General features: G+C 42.8%; 1 protein-coding gene across 3 annotated transcripts in view; it reads left to right on the forward strand.

The window, feature by feature from the left end:
• Positions 1-14,362, forward strand: part of eps8a (EGFR pathway substrate 8a, signaling adaptor) — a 31,311-nt gene extending 16,949 nt beyond the window's left edge. The window contains exons 9-21 of one of the 3 annotated variants that reach the window (XM_085375414.1): positions 16-86; positions 405-531; positions 867-955; positions 1,188-1,262; positions 1,668-1,816; positions 1,892-2,075; positions 2,166-2,296; positions 3,514-3,625; positions 4,020-4,289; positions 6,299-6,557; positions 6,788-6,971; positions 7,411-7,543; positions 12,097-14,362. In XM_085375414.1, coding sequence (XP_085231540.1) covers positions 16-86; positions 405-531; positions 867-955; positions 1,188-1,262; positions 1,668-1,816; positions 1,892-2,075; positions 2,166-2,296; positions 3,514-3,625; positions 4,020-4,289; positions 6,299-6,557; positions 6,788-6,971; positions 7,411-7,543; positions 12,097-12,207 — 1,895 coding nt within the window. In that variant the 3' untranslated portion in view covers positions 12,208-14,362. The remainder of the gene's footprint in view (positions 1-15; positions 87-404; positions 532-866; positions 956-1,187; positions 1,263-1,667; positions 1,817-1,891; positions 2,076-2,165; positions 2,297-3,513; positions 3,626-4,019; positions 4,290-6,298; positions 6,558-6,787; positions 6,972-7,410; positions 7,544-12,096) is intronic. The other 2 variants (XM_085375415.1, XM_085375416.1) reach the window with 2 other exon arrangements.

Raw genomic sequence — 14,362 nt, forward strand, 5'->3', positions numbered from 1 at the left:
TTCTCCCTTCTGCAGCAGACGATAGACGGCTGTCGCAGGACAATGGGCCGGTGGAGATGACGGCAGCTCGCGTAGATCGCGATGTGGTGAGTGTCCCATGTGTGGGTGGGGTTTCAAGGCTGATCTGAGAGCAGCTGGAGGAGCTAAACTTGAATCTGAGGTCGGCCCGGGGTTGTGGCACAATAGAAGATTTAAGCCGATTGAAGAAGGCTGCTTCATTCAAGCATAATCAGAGTTTGGAAGCTTTGGAGAGCAAATCTGCTTACATAAGGGAGCTGAGAGCGCTTAACGCTGCGCTGTTGTTCAGGTTTAATCATTAAATAACGCATACAGGAAACCTGCAAGCCACCGTGAAGGTGAATCAAACATTAAAAGATCCTGAGCACAGCTTCTCCTTTTCGCAGCAAATCCTGAACCACATCCTGGATGACATTGAGTTTTTCGTCACCAAACTTCAGAAGGCTGCCGAGGCCTTCGGTGAGCTCTCCAAGAGGAAGAAGAACAAGAAGGGCAAGAAGAAAAGCCCCGGAGGTGAGAAGGCAGCAGAGCCACACCAATCAAAATATGCAGTAAAAGTGCTGATACTACAATACAGTACTGTCCACATAGACAGATCCTGCTGAAACCAGAGTGAGGGATGTGCTGATCAGAGATCAGCTCGCTGGCAGCTGTTTCCCATTAGGCTGCTTCAGATTTCTGAATCACTGCGTTCCTCAACAATACATTTATTGATTTATTTCCAAACTGTTTTAATAAATTAGTGTGAGTGACAGGAACACCTATCATTCCTCCCTCCTCTGAGTCATGTGACCTGTGACTGACCTCAGTTAAACAAACTGACCTCTGTCATGTTCTGTGTCCACCAGAGGGCGTCCTGACGCTGCGCTCCAAACCTCCGAGCGAAGACGAGTTTGTCGACTGTCTGCAGAAGTTCAAGCATGCCTTCAACCAGCTGGTACCTCCTACCTCCTCTTTCTCTTCCTCCTCCTCCCCTTCCCTCCTCCTTCCTCCCTCCTCTCACAGTTTATTTGCTGATATAAAACTCGCTGATCATAAATGAATCTTTTGTCCGTGTTTTCTCTTGCGCAGGTTAAATGTATTGATTATTTATTGTCAGACTGACTGAATAGTTTCGTTGGTGATGAACCTGCTTCTTGCCTCATGAGCTCTCTGTGCTCCGTCTGCAGGGGAAGCTGAAGGACCACATCCAAAACCCGAGTGCCGTGGAGCTGGTCCACTTCCTGTTCACACCACTAAAGATGGTAAGTCAGCGTTAGCGCCTCACACAGCTACTTCCTGTATGTGCTCTGACTTCAGGCATGGAGCTGGAATAAATCCTTAAGAACTAAAGAAAGATAGAGGCTCCACCTATCATCCATCCATCCATCCTTTAGCTGAGAGGCAGAATCTCTCCTCCCATCAAACCCCTGACATGGAGGAGGAGCATGAGGGACTCGAGACCTAAGATCAGTGTGACGGCTGGTCCACAAACACCGTCACATATCACAACTGCTGCTCCAACCTTGAATCTCAGGTTCCAGTCTCAGTTCCACCCTCAGACCTTCAGGTGGAACACCAGAGCAGCTACACCTAAGACAACCCCAAACAGTGTTGTAAATGTAAGTTAAAAGTTTTTATTGTCACACCCTCCTCCTCCTTCCGCTCAGGTGATCCAGGCTTCGGGCAGCGTTGATCTGGCTCGTAGCGTTGTCATTCCTCTGCTGACCAGAGACGCCATCGACTTCCTTCACGCCTCGGGGACGGCGGAGGAGAGACACTTGTGGGTTGCCCTGGGAGACGGATGGACAAAGAGCAGGTCAGACAGGAAGTAACCGATGGATCAGTCGACTGATTTAATTGGTTGACTGATCAACATCTTGGTCTCCTAAAGGCTGGAGTGGCCGAAGGACCACTACTTCCCGCCGTGTGTTCTGAGGTTTCGTGATGGTTGGGAACCACCTGCGTTGCCGGCGACAACCCCGAGTCGTGAGCAGGAGCTCGCTCAGCTTGCTGAAAGCCTCGCCAACGCCAACCTGCAGAGACTGGAGGACCCAAGGCCGTGGGTGGCTCAGGAGGTAAGGGGCGGGATGTGAAAGTGGCTCTGAGTTAAGCTTTTCTCTCGCTGACGCGGTACTCACTCGTGGTGTGATTTGTTTCTGCTGCAGGTGGCGCTGCAGAGGTTCTCCCCTGCTGACGGGTATGCCTTCACCAACACCTCCTACAAACGCATGCAGATCCTGGATCAGGACACGGCCGTGGCTGCTTTCAAACACGCCGCCAGCCGCCGTGTAGACCGGTAACTGCAGGTCACATGACGCCCTGGAGAACTGATCCCACTGCTGTGCTTGCTCTGCTCTACGGAGGCCTGGGAGGGGCAAAATCAATACAGCAGAATAAAGAAAAATCACACAACAATCAACAATGATTAGATGAACTAAAAACAAAATTTCTAAAAAATTAACTAAAGAAAAGAGGAAGTTCAAACATGAGCGAATAAAGAAAACAGTAAATAGAAATTCATTATAAAAATTCAAATGAAGATATTTCAAAAGTAATAAATGGTTAAACAACTACGTATGTAAACAAAGAAAATATAACAAACCAGAATTAAGAAAGAATTCTATCTAATTTTCCTTTTTTTCTTCTTCATCAACATCATAACAATAATAATTATTATTCAAATATTTATGCATGCTCAAATAGAATAATTAATAAGATTTCATAATAAATGAATATAAATATACTAGCACTGTCAGCGTTAATCTCGTTACAGTTAACGCCATAACCGCATTAACGCAGCAAATCTCCGTTAGCGAGTTAACACGGATCGCCCCGTGCAAGGGGCTTCACGGCGCTAATGCGTTAACGAGCGACCCGCCTTAACGAACTAACGCATTGATTCTATGCAGCCCTCACACGGGGCGATCCGCGTTAATGAGCAAACGTAGATTTGCCGCATTAATGCAGTTATGGCGTTAACGTTGAGTAAATGTTTTGAAAATAATACATGCATTAATGAAGTGTTACTGAATGTGACTCAGTTTAATTATCAACGTCAGAACATTTCATTTATATTTGAATATAAAACAGAGGTGAGGAAATATAATCATTGATCAGTAAACTTTAATCAGCTAAAATATTGATAAATCTTCTGTCACTTCCTGTTTGTCCTCCTGCTGCTGATTGGGTTTTTTTGTTGCTGGTTTTCTTCTTCGCTCGCTATGATCTTTGTCTTCTTCTGGCTGACGCTCCTCTGATCTGTCGGTGGGACATTTCTCCACGGCTGCAGCCGTTTAGTTTATGTCATCGCATTTTTACGATGTTCAGCAGCGTCATGGCGTCAGATCCAAACCGATCAGACTTAAAGTGAGAAGAGGTTTTTGTTTGACCTGATGTTCCTCCTCGGAGACTGATCTACCTTTAAAGTTCGGTGTTTGGCCCTGTGGAGCTGCTGTGCTGCTTCGGGTCCTCTTTCTTTTTTGGACTGAAGTCTTCCTTGTTGGTGTGTTTCAGAGGCTTCGACGCTGATGGCAGAGGGCAGCCCAAAATGTTTGCCAAATCGAAGTACGACTTTGTGGGGAGGAACAACACAGAGCTGTCGGTGCTTAAAGACGAGGTGGTTGAGGTAATCATATTAGTTTTCTTCTGCTCGTGGTTTATTCCTGGACTCTGAGTAGCTTTGCATGATTCACAGTTCAGAATAATCCTCATGTAGCTGATACTAGACCTTAGTGTGGCCCCTCCTCTCTGAAAGTGCCTTCCCCTAAAAACAGGTCTCTTCTGATTGGCTGGAGAAGGTTTTAAAAGCTGGTAGGTGGGGCTTCTGTGTCTAAGATGACATCAAAGCGATCCAAGAGTATAAAAAACTGAGATAAACTGAGTGTTCAGAGCTTTAATGTGTAGACATTGACTTCATGTCATATTAAACATGCCCATCTCTATGGGAACAGAAAATACGCAGCAGGAAGTGAGGAGGAGGGGGAGACTGAGTGAAGTAATCCCTGACTCTTGCCTGGCAGGTGCTGGACGACAGGAAGCAGTGGTGGAAGGTTCGTAACGGCTGCGGTGCAACGGGCTACGTGCCAAACAACATCCTGGAGATCACCAAAGCGGTGGACATGACCAGCCGAGGAGAGCCCATCTACAGCCACACCGTCCAGGTAACGCACGCTCTGACGCTCACCGCAGCGGCTCACTTCCTGTCCCATCTCAGTCACCTCAATTCATGTTCTGTCTTTATGATCAATCATCAGCTTATGATGCCAAGGAGGGAGTTTGAGTTGTTCAAGGTAGGACGAGCTGGGTGTGTGTTTCTAGCTCGCTGTAGTTTCCACTTCCTGCGTTTGATTTGCTGTGATCTTAAAGGGACAGTGTCACATTTGAGCGAATCTGGTTACCTTTAAATTATGAAATGACTCTCAGCTGAGAGAGAGATTAAAGCTGTTTTTCCTCTCAGTCCTGTGGACTGGACCAGGAGGACCCAGAGCTCCGTCATAGCTCCAAGGACATTTTACTTATTGTTCTAATATCTACTACTACTTGTTGTTGTTATTGTTGTTATTGTTATTATTATTATTATTATTATTACTTTCTAAAAATGACCCGTGATGGGTGAAATCCATGAAGTAGCCAACTTTATTTTTTACAATTATTATAGATGTTTTAAGGCTGTAAAACCCCTCACTACACACTTTTCTCAGACAGGCATGAACATTTTCACACTTTTCTCTCTTGTTTAAACACTCTTCAAACCTTCGTAGAAAAATAAGTCCAATATTATAGAATGAAACCAAAGGCACCCATGGTTGCCTCTGACGGTACAAAATGTTTTGTTGACATTGTTGTGTTTGTTGGGGAGAAAACCTACAATACAGCACTCCAGATCACACTGCTAGCAATCGAAGATTTGAAAATTTGTAATTTGTAAATTTGACATGCTGAACGCATTCTGCATTGTACAGGAGACACGGCACGAGATTGATTGGTCTACAGCCAATCATTGTCAATCAGGATGTAGAACACAATGCGCTGTTAAAAAAAGAAAAAAGAATGCAAAATTGCACAAAATGCTGTTTTGTATTTGAACTCCATTATAGTGAGGGACCACTGTAGTATTATTATTATTTATAGTATAATATGAAATGTTGATAATACATTTTTAAACCTTAGTTTATTTCAGTTTATTTTTACTTATATTCTAAAAGGGTAAACGTGCTGATCTTTAAAGGTGGAATTTCTGTGGTTTAACGGATTACAATTGTGATGGATTATCTTTAATACTTTACTTCCTGTGGAGGTTTTCAGTGTAAAATGCCAAAGCCGACAGAAACTCAGTGACGTTTCTCTTCGGTTCTTCGTGGCGCTGCTGTAGATCGCTGAATAAACATTTACTGTTGGTGCCGCTGTTGTCTGAGCAAGGCTAAAATAAAGCAGTGGGCTGTCCCTTTAAGAGGTTTTCTAGGATCAGGTCAGTGACCAGTAGTGGCTCCTCACAGACCCTGGTTCAGTTTGCAGTGAGTTACACATGTTGATTCATCGTCTCATCGCCATCATCTGTCTCATTTCTTGTTGGCAGCAATTACTGGGAGAGCTTAACGAGGTAAACACCACTGAGACTCTGATTGTTGCTGTTTCGAGGGAAGCACTCTGCTCGCCTCCAGCTCTGAACAGACTCCACCGCTTTAGATATTTCAAAGATCAAAACAGTTTTTCTTTGTTCACAGAGGTGTCTCGTCATTAGTCCAGGTCCTTTTTTTAAATTTTTTTACACCACCTGAAGTTCCAGCAGAGGGTCGGAAAACCCTGACTGCAGGAAGCCTAAACCCTGACCCTGAAAAATCTGACTGATGAGAAAGTAGAGGCTGTGCTTTAAAATGTTTTAAAAGCTGCTGCAGATACTGGTGGCTTAAAATTACCTGAAGGGCTTGACCAATCAGGAATATTCAGCGCTGCAAGCCCCGCCCCCAAAGTTGACCTGATGGCATGTGGAAAATGATTCATTGCGAGCTCAATTTAAAGTTCCTGAGGTAGAAATCCAATTTATTTTATACAGACAGCTGAAAACAATATGTGCCGCCCCTCTGCAGGCTTCCAGGAGTCAGCCAATAAGAAGAAAGCAGGCTTTTTAGGGAGGAGCTGCAGCTAATGCGCTGAATAAGATAAATGAGGATTATTTTGAACTGTGAATCATGCAAAGCTGCTCTTGAGGAGTCATGAGTAAAACATGGAGCTGGAGATGAACAGACATGCTCACCTGTACACTCAACTGTACACTGAAAAACTCATCTGTATCCTGCAGAAACAGACCACAAGGACAGAGTTTGTCCCCAGCCAACCCGTTGCCACGCCAATGCCCCCAGCCCCCGCACCGGTTCCTCCTGCTCCAGCCCCCGCCAGGGTCCCCACGCCGCCACTGCCTCCTCCGGCCGCCGAGCCCACAAAGCTGGCCGCCGGCAGCAGCACAGTCAGCCGACAGAACAGCAACGCGTCCAGCGACATGGGCAGTGTCGCCATGAGGGAGCAAAACAGCCAGAAACCTGCTGTTGCCGCTGGCAGCCGTAAGTCCAGAAACACCTGCTGATCCAGCTGTTCAGCCCCAACACCTGTTTTAGACTAAAAACACAAACAATCCCATCTTTTTTAAATAAAGTTCAGAAAATCAAACCGTGATCAGTTTGAATACTTTTAATATTCAGACTTGCTGAATAAATGTTTCTACTTAAAGAATCCAGACCATCAGAGGCAGGTGACATGGTACAGGTAACCCTGTTTGTGTTTCTGTCCATAGGAAGGAAGTCGAACATGGAGGAGGTCCAGGACGAGCTGATGCACAGGCTGACGCTCGGTCGCAGCGCCCAGAAGAAGTTTCAGGGTCCCGCCCGCAGTGGCAGCACGCCGTCGGTCAGCATCACGTATGACTCGACACCAGAAGAGGTCAAAGCATGGTTGGAGGCCAAAGGCTTCAGCCCCGTGTAAGTCTGCTGCTTTAACCCGCACTGACCCACACGCTCAGTTGATCCTAAAGTTTAAACCTGTGTTTAGAGTAGGAAGGAAACCAGAAAAACACAAACTGGACTCAAGTCTGAGAGTCAAGTCTGAATGTGACCAATCAGGCATGTTCCTGACAGTCATGTGACTAAAACGTTTGGATTTATGACCAAGAACAGGAAACGTTCACTTCTGGAAGCTTTAATGACAGTTTTTCAAAGTAAAATAATCCACAGTGTGACTTTCATGCTTCAAAGCGGGTCATATAAATAAAATGATGTCACTTTCTTTACCCGTCATCATTTTTAACCATCTCATGATTGTAGTGTGTAACCACAAACTGTAAAAGGAAAGGGGGACATAATTGGAGAGGCTATAATGGAGTGTGTGTGTGTGTGTGTGTGTGTGTGTGTGTGTGTGCAGCACCATCACCAGCCTCGGCGTGCTCACTGGCGCTCAGCTCTTCTCGCTCAACAAGGAGGAGCTGAGGACGGTTTGTCCTGACGACGGCGCCCGAGTCTTCAGTCAGGTCACCGTGCAGAAGGCGGCGCTCGAGGTGGGTGTCACTGCTCAGACCCGACGTCACCATCAGATTTATTCCTATTCATTATAATCAGTCTGATTTTAAGTAAAGGAAGCAGAAATGTCAGTAACTGCAGGAAAGCAACAGAGACAGGAAGTCACTCTGAGGAAATGTGTGCAGTATTTCAAAATAAAGGTTTGGTTTGATTAAAGCTGGAATATTTTAGAAATAAAACTACAGTAATCAAACCTCATACTTCAAATCTTCAAGAACAGCAAAAACATTTTAATTAAATACAAACGTATTTAAAATATATTTTCAGAGTAAAGTTTGTGTATTTAGAGAATGAGGCAGTCATAATGTAGGATATATTCTTATAAAACAGGAAGCATAATTTAAACGCTGAAGTTAAAATGGTCTTAGGTTTCATAATCTTTATATTTCACTAATGAGTTCATACTTATTTGAACAGTAATATTTTACACCCAATAAAATGAAAAGTTAGCCTGTTCTAATATCCTGAAAATATAGTCACGTTCATTATTGTTTTATTTTATTTTAATTAATTGATGTATTTATTTTAATTTCATGTTCAGGACAAGATTTTTTTTTTTTATCAAAAACAAAACCGACTTTTGACTATTTAAAAAGTCTGGGTAATTTTTTTTTTTTTTTTTTTTTTTTTTTAATATTTCAGCTTTTTGAAGAATAATAATTAGACTTTACACATTTTATTAAAAGGATTTAACTTTTTCTTTAAGGACTAAAGGAGATGAACTGCAAATAGCTTAAGATTGCATTACAATAATAACTGTATTATACATCCATAATACTTTACAGAAGCGTCAGTCCCATGCATCCCATGAATCTAATGGTGGAGCCACAATATTTAACGAATAAAGTTTGAATATTAAAAGAATAAAACTGACAAACTACAACTTTAAGTTTCAAATAATCTAAAAATGAATTTTGACCTGTACTTCCTGCCTTTATTGAGTTTAAACAGCTTCCTTAGAGACATCCTCATCATGATTATGTTCTTAGATTAAAGGATCATTGACACAAACGTTCTGTATTAGGACAGATTAGTTTTCACAAATGAATCTTTGATGGTGAAATCGTGTTATTGTTCACTTTAGTGTCTGTCAGTGTGGTTTTATTACTGCATTTTATCAGATCGTGTTGTTAGTTGAGGCCAAGCTTCCTGACAGCTGATTGGTTCATCAGACAAACGCGTGCAGCAGGAAACGGAGACAAAACAATCTGAGTATCTGACATGTCAGCGCCGATTTAACTGATTACTGAAGTTAGTGAAAATGAAAGAGGGCTAAGTCGCTGAGTTTGACCACCAGAGGGAGCCAACAGGCTGTTGGTGTTAACAGACACCTCAATGCTGAGGATTATTATTATTATTATTATTATTATTATTATTATTATTATTAAAACGTTTTGTGCTGGAATACAAATCGGATCACTTCCTGTAATAAAATCTAAACTTCTTTAAAGGGAAGCGTTTTATTTGTAGACAACAGCAGCACTTATGATCCTGATCTTGACGTTGTCAGATAATCTGAGGGGTCAGAGATTGTAATCTCTGTAATCTGTTCGCTGCCATGTGTTTGTGTCTGGAAGCTGGAGGCCTCTTCACGATCTTTTCTGTCTTTAAGCTTTCTGTCGCCAAACTCTGGCAAGGTCTGGTGTTCTGGTGTCTGTTTCCCACCTGCAGGTTTTCTTCTGAGCCTCCTTTGATCTTCTGATTCTGTTACCACACTCATTAAAGGTATCGTGTTCATGTAAATGCAGCTTCATTCTGTTGGCCAGATTTAAGGAAACTGCATGAGATGGAGGACTCATGGGGTTTTACATGCTGTGGTATTCAACAGGAGGTCCTCCATGACTCATGACAAAATTAAGATACTTAATGCGATTCAAGTAAACCCTTAATTTTATTTCCTCTTTGGGTACCAACATGTTCCAGTATCTGTTAGTACTAATTATTATTTTTTTTTTTTAAACTTGGTCAGAAGATGTCAGGCGAACGCGAGACTTGTTCATCCTGGCGTGAGGCGCATGTTTGAGGGGTCTTAACTGGGACTTACCTGTCTTACTTTTGGATTGTTGGCCCTTTTTTGGGTTAGGGATCATGGTCAATAAACCACTTTAAGTTCAACAACAAAAATTGAATCAACATTTACCATTATTGTGTCTTGCTCTTCTTCTTGACTTGGCCTTGCTGGTCTTGATGTGGCCATAGGTTTGGGACTGTTGGCGAGTTTGGAAGGTTTTGAATTTAGATTGTTGGACTCCTGTTTCTCTTAATTAGTGACATGACTTAGAAGCCAAAAAGGCCCAAGATGCTGCAGCAACTGCTGCTTCTTTCGGACTTGTTGTTCTCAACTTAGGAAAAGTATTCCAAGCTTAGGACTAGTTGGTCTTGATTTTGGGGGGAACAAGTCTTAAATGAGTCTTAGTGCGTTAAAAGTTTTTGAATTTGGATTGTTGATATTGGGGAGTTTTTCATCTAACAGAACTTTCCCGTCAGCTCTCTTTACCTGGCCCTTTTGGATTTATAGTCTATAATTAGCCCACAGATGAAGACCAACATTGACCGGTTGCACCGGAGGATTTGTTCGTATCGACACAGGACTCCAGACTAGTTTCTTTTCTCAGAATTCCTGAATCTGGCCATCAGAACGAGGCTCCAGATGTTTCATGTGTAGCAGCATTTTTAAGGTAGTCAGCATTAGGCTTCCTGCTGTGGCTGTGCACAAAGTCCTTCTTAATCTCCCTGAATGAAGCAGCTCCCAAACAATGCCCTTCCTGTTGACCTCTGACCCTCACCTGTTGCTAACTCACAGCCCCACCCTCCCATAGAAACCTGGATGTGTAGTAATTTTCACCTTCTTTTGGTGAAATGTGCAAACACATTTTCCATGTACGGATCTGGGTTTCAGGACTTTCTCCAACACATCAATTGTTAGTTTTAGCTCATATTTTTATTTTTTAAACACACTTAATTTAGATTTAATATCTACTGTTGTTAGTTTGTCCTTTATAAAGAAACGAACACTGAAAACATCCAGATTCAGATCAGCTGCTGAACCCACAATCTAGACATGGACCATGCTGAATGGTTTGAAATACCATCTTAGATAAGTAAAGTGGCGACATACCTGTGAAAGCACCTGTAATACTGAAGCGTCTGGTAAGTATAAATTAGCTGTCTGTGGTCCTGGATCAGTTTTTAAAACAGTTTTTTAAATAAAGTGACCAAAAAGTTTCAGATGTCAACCAAACACTTGCCTAAAATTGTTCAATCTGCCTGTAAGATCTTCTTCTGCACCTCTGGACCTTTTGCAAGCTCATTAAAGTAAAACTACATGTGAAAAAAACATTTTAGTTCACTAAATATGAAAATAGACTTTTGAAATATAACAAAAAGGGAAAATAGTTTGAACTCATTAAACTAAAGTAAAAATGCAATTTTGCTAATTTAGTATAATTTAGTACTAATTTAGTATAACTGTTGTTACATGAGATGTGAATGTGACATTTGAGCTCTGAGGAGGACTCACAGGTCACAACAGGAAACATCTGGAAGAGGTCCAGAGGTGCACATGAGACGACGCTGAAGAGCAAACTGATTAAATTTCAGTGGCATGAGGGTTTTTCCTGTAATTGGCTGCTTCCTGTAATCTTTTTGATCACTTCTCGTACCTGAACACCTCAAGCTTCTTTCCACCTGCAGCTGGTTGCACAAATATCGGCACTTCGGCCTCAAACGCTATATTTTCTCCCTGCGGTGAACGAACTGCTCCAGATCATCTCGTCTCTGGGAACACACAGACTCTGGTGTAGCAGGTGTTTGTGCCACCAGTTTCAGAAAATCCCGTTACCCAGCATGCTTCCTGACACCACACCGTAGACACATTCATCCACATGCTGTTTGCAGCTTGGCAGTCGCCAAAGGCTTCCCGAGGCTGAGTTTACACCAAACTGCAGCCAGCTGGCGCCGCTAGGCTCTGACCGACAGAAGATTTCACCTCAACGCGCCGAAAAAATCTTCTAAAGCGACAGCACTGACGCTCAGTAGATTTTACATTTATTGCTTGAAAAGCTCAGAGGTCGAGGTGAGACTTTCGGGGGCGCTCTAACGGGCTGAGGTGGTCCGGGAAAGCAGGAGCTTGTAGTTTGTCCAAGGTAACAGACCGATGTAAATAAAAGCTGTGGATAATTACCAAAATTCAAACTTAAGATCAGCTTGAAGAAAAAAAGTTTATAATTACATCGTAGTTTCTGACGTTTCAAGTTCATGGAGAATTTTTTTTTTTTCTCTTAAATTTCCCTTTACCCTTGGATGGCCACCTGTAATCTGTGGAGAGGAACACTCTGTTTCAGTAAAGCTCAGCAAAAACAAAGTGGTTTTAGTGCGTGATTATTGGTGGAAAACTAAACTGCAGTGAGTCAGGCAGGCTGTCTAAATGGGCTCGTCTCACGAGGCGGCGCTCGAGAGTTTCCCGAGATCAAATGTGCGTTTGTGTCCTGATGAGTGTTTGTTCATGTCTCTGTTTCGTCTGCGTCTCCAGAAGAGTGCAGGCTCCGAGCTGCAGGAGATCATGAGGAGGCGGCAGGAGAAACTGGCAGCCAGCACCTGTGATTCAGGGGTGGAGTCTTTCGATGAAGGCGGCGCCCACTGAGCTCCACCCAGCTCCTCTCCTTCCTTCCTCCCTTCCTCTTCCCTCCCTCTGCTGTACCTTATCCTTTTTTTCAAACCGCAGCCTGCTGCTCTCTCAATCCTCAGGCAGCGGCCGACCGCGCGGCGTTCGTGGAGATCATGCGGCGTAGACAGGAACTCCTCAGCTCATCTCCATAGAAACAAACCGACCGCCCACCGGACTGCCACACACACAATATTCTGCCATGTTTGCCTGGAGTTCACATGAACACTTTGGGGACTCGTTTAGTTGGTGAAAAGCTGTTTGCTCACCGTTTCCAAAGCAAAGCCTCGCAGTATTAACATCAGTGCCGCGCCCGGTCCTCTCCGCTCCATCACTGCGGTCAGGTCACACATAGGAGCGTTTCATGATGTAATGATGTAAACACACTGCACTCTAAGAAGACTCGTGGAGCCGAGACATTCAGGATTTATGTCTTTTGAGTTAAGATTGTGGAAAAGGCTAAAAGCAAACAGGAAGTGCTGATCCTGTGTTTTTATTTCCAAAGAGGGATTGACCCTGCACACGTGGATTATTCCCTCTGTGCCTGGGCACAGTGAGATCACGGAGAGGCTAAAACTGAGCCTGGTACTTTAGACATGCCTGACTGCTTGTTACAAAAATGAAATTCACTAAATGAATATTATTCTATCATCTATGCTAACAGACTGATAAATATACATTTAAATGTTTTTGAGAGTTATTTGATGGGATTTCATTTTCTCAGATTATTTTAAAACTAGAAGCAAAATGAAATGCACATAACTTTATAGAAATAACTTATGAAGAACATCTGTCACAGAGTGAGTGATCAGATTTCTTACAAGGAAATGATATTTGGTAATCAGCATTTTTGCACATGAATAAAAATGCTGTTGTTTTTCAGGCAGAGGTAACAACCAATGAAACAAGCCGAAGCAGCTGAGGTGTTTGTAATGGCTCAGATCTGAAAGTCTTTCTTTGACTTTGTTCTGAGGGTAAAAACACAAAATGAATGTAGCTGAACTCATCACGCCCCGTCCAAAGCAACAGGTAGCCTCATGTTTCTGTCTCATTGGTCATCTTACCTGTTCGAGCTGCAGGTGATGTGATGCCAGCGATTGCTGACTATATTCAGGTTTAGTAATTGCCATTACTATCAGCCTCCTCGTGAAAAAAATGGGGGGGGGGGGAAATCTACAAATTGAACTCTGTATACTCTATCGAAAACCTGATGGAAAAGAAAAAATTTTACCCCAGAAAAATCAGCATTTTTGTTCTTCAGTTCCACAGAGTTGCATTCTGTCTGGATGAGCTCGAGTGTGCCCCCTGTGGGACAGGAAGTTCACAGGTTTAAGTTCACATTTTAAAGGTTACACGCACACATTCACATGGACTTGATTTTGAACTGGATCACAATAACGACTCACACTAAGGAGTCCAGACCTTTCACATTAAAAGTTGAAAAGGGTGTAATCTGTTTTCTTAAAAGGCTTTTAATGTGAAAAATCTGTCCTTTTTGATCACTCTGAAAACCACCCAACCCAATCAGTGAGGTGACCACTGGGACTGAAGCGATGATGTGCTCTAACAGTCACGGGTGTGATGGTTCCCGCTGTGACTGGATTGGTTCGTGCTGGTCACGAGCACGCTCAGACATTATTTGAACACTGGCTATTGTTTGAGAATTTACCGCCAAAAATCAACAACAGAAGATGTTCAGATCAGTGAGCAGTAAATAAAGTAAAAACATGCAGACTGTTTCTGTTTGTACAAGCAGCCTGAAAACACTGTAAATGAAAGATGTAAATGCTCATAGAAAAGGAAATGTACAGAAATGAGCCTGTACTCACTGTGGCATTGATTGTATTGATTTTGTTTCCACTTATGCACTTAATCTTCTGAAGGAAAGTTTTGTCTTTGTCTGAACTGTAGCACAGCACTGTAATACAAATAATGATTAAAGCAGAGTAGTTCAGTTTATGGAGAATTGCTTGTTGCTAATGAGAGAACAGTAAAAGTGTACGTAGTGTAGTTTTACCCAAACAGATGTATAGAGGCCAATCAGGAGGAAAGGTTAGAGTTCATTTGTACGTGTATAGTTTTCTTCGTGCCTTTTCCATGTAAATCTGCTCATTCTGCAATAAAACATTTACTA

The sequence above is a fragment of the Diplotaxodon limnothrissa genome, linkage group LG17, assembly GCF_057381915.1.
Source record: "Diplotaxodon limnothrissa isolate DT_005_m linkage group LG17, D_limnothrissa_male_GT1.1, whole genome shotgun sequence".
Taxonomy (NCBI): domain Eukaryota; kingdom Metazoa; phylum Chordata; class Actinopteri; order Cichliformes; family Cichlidae; genus Diplotaxodon; species Diplotaxodon limnothrissa.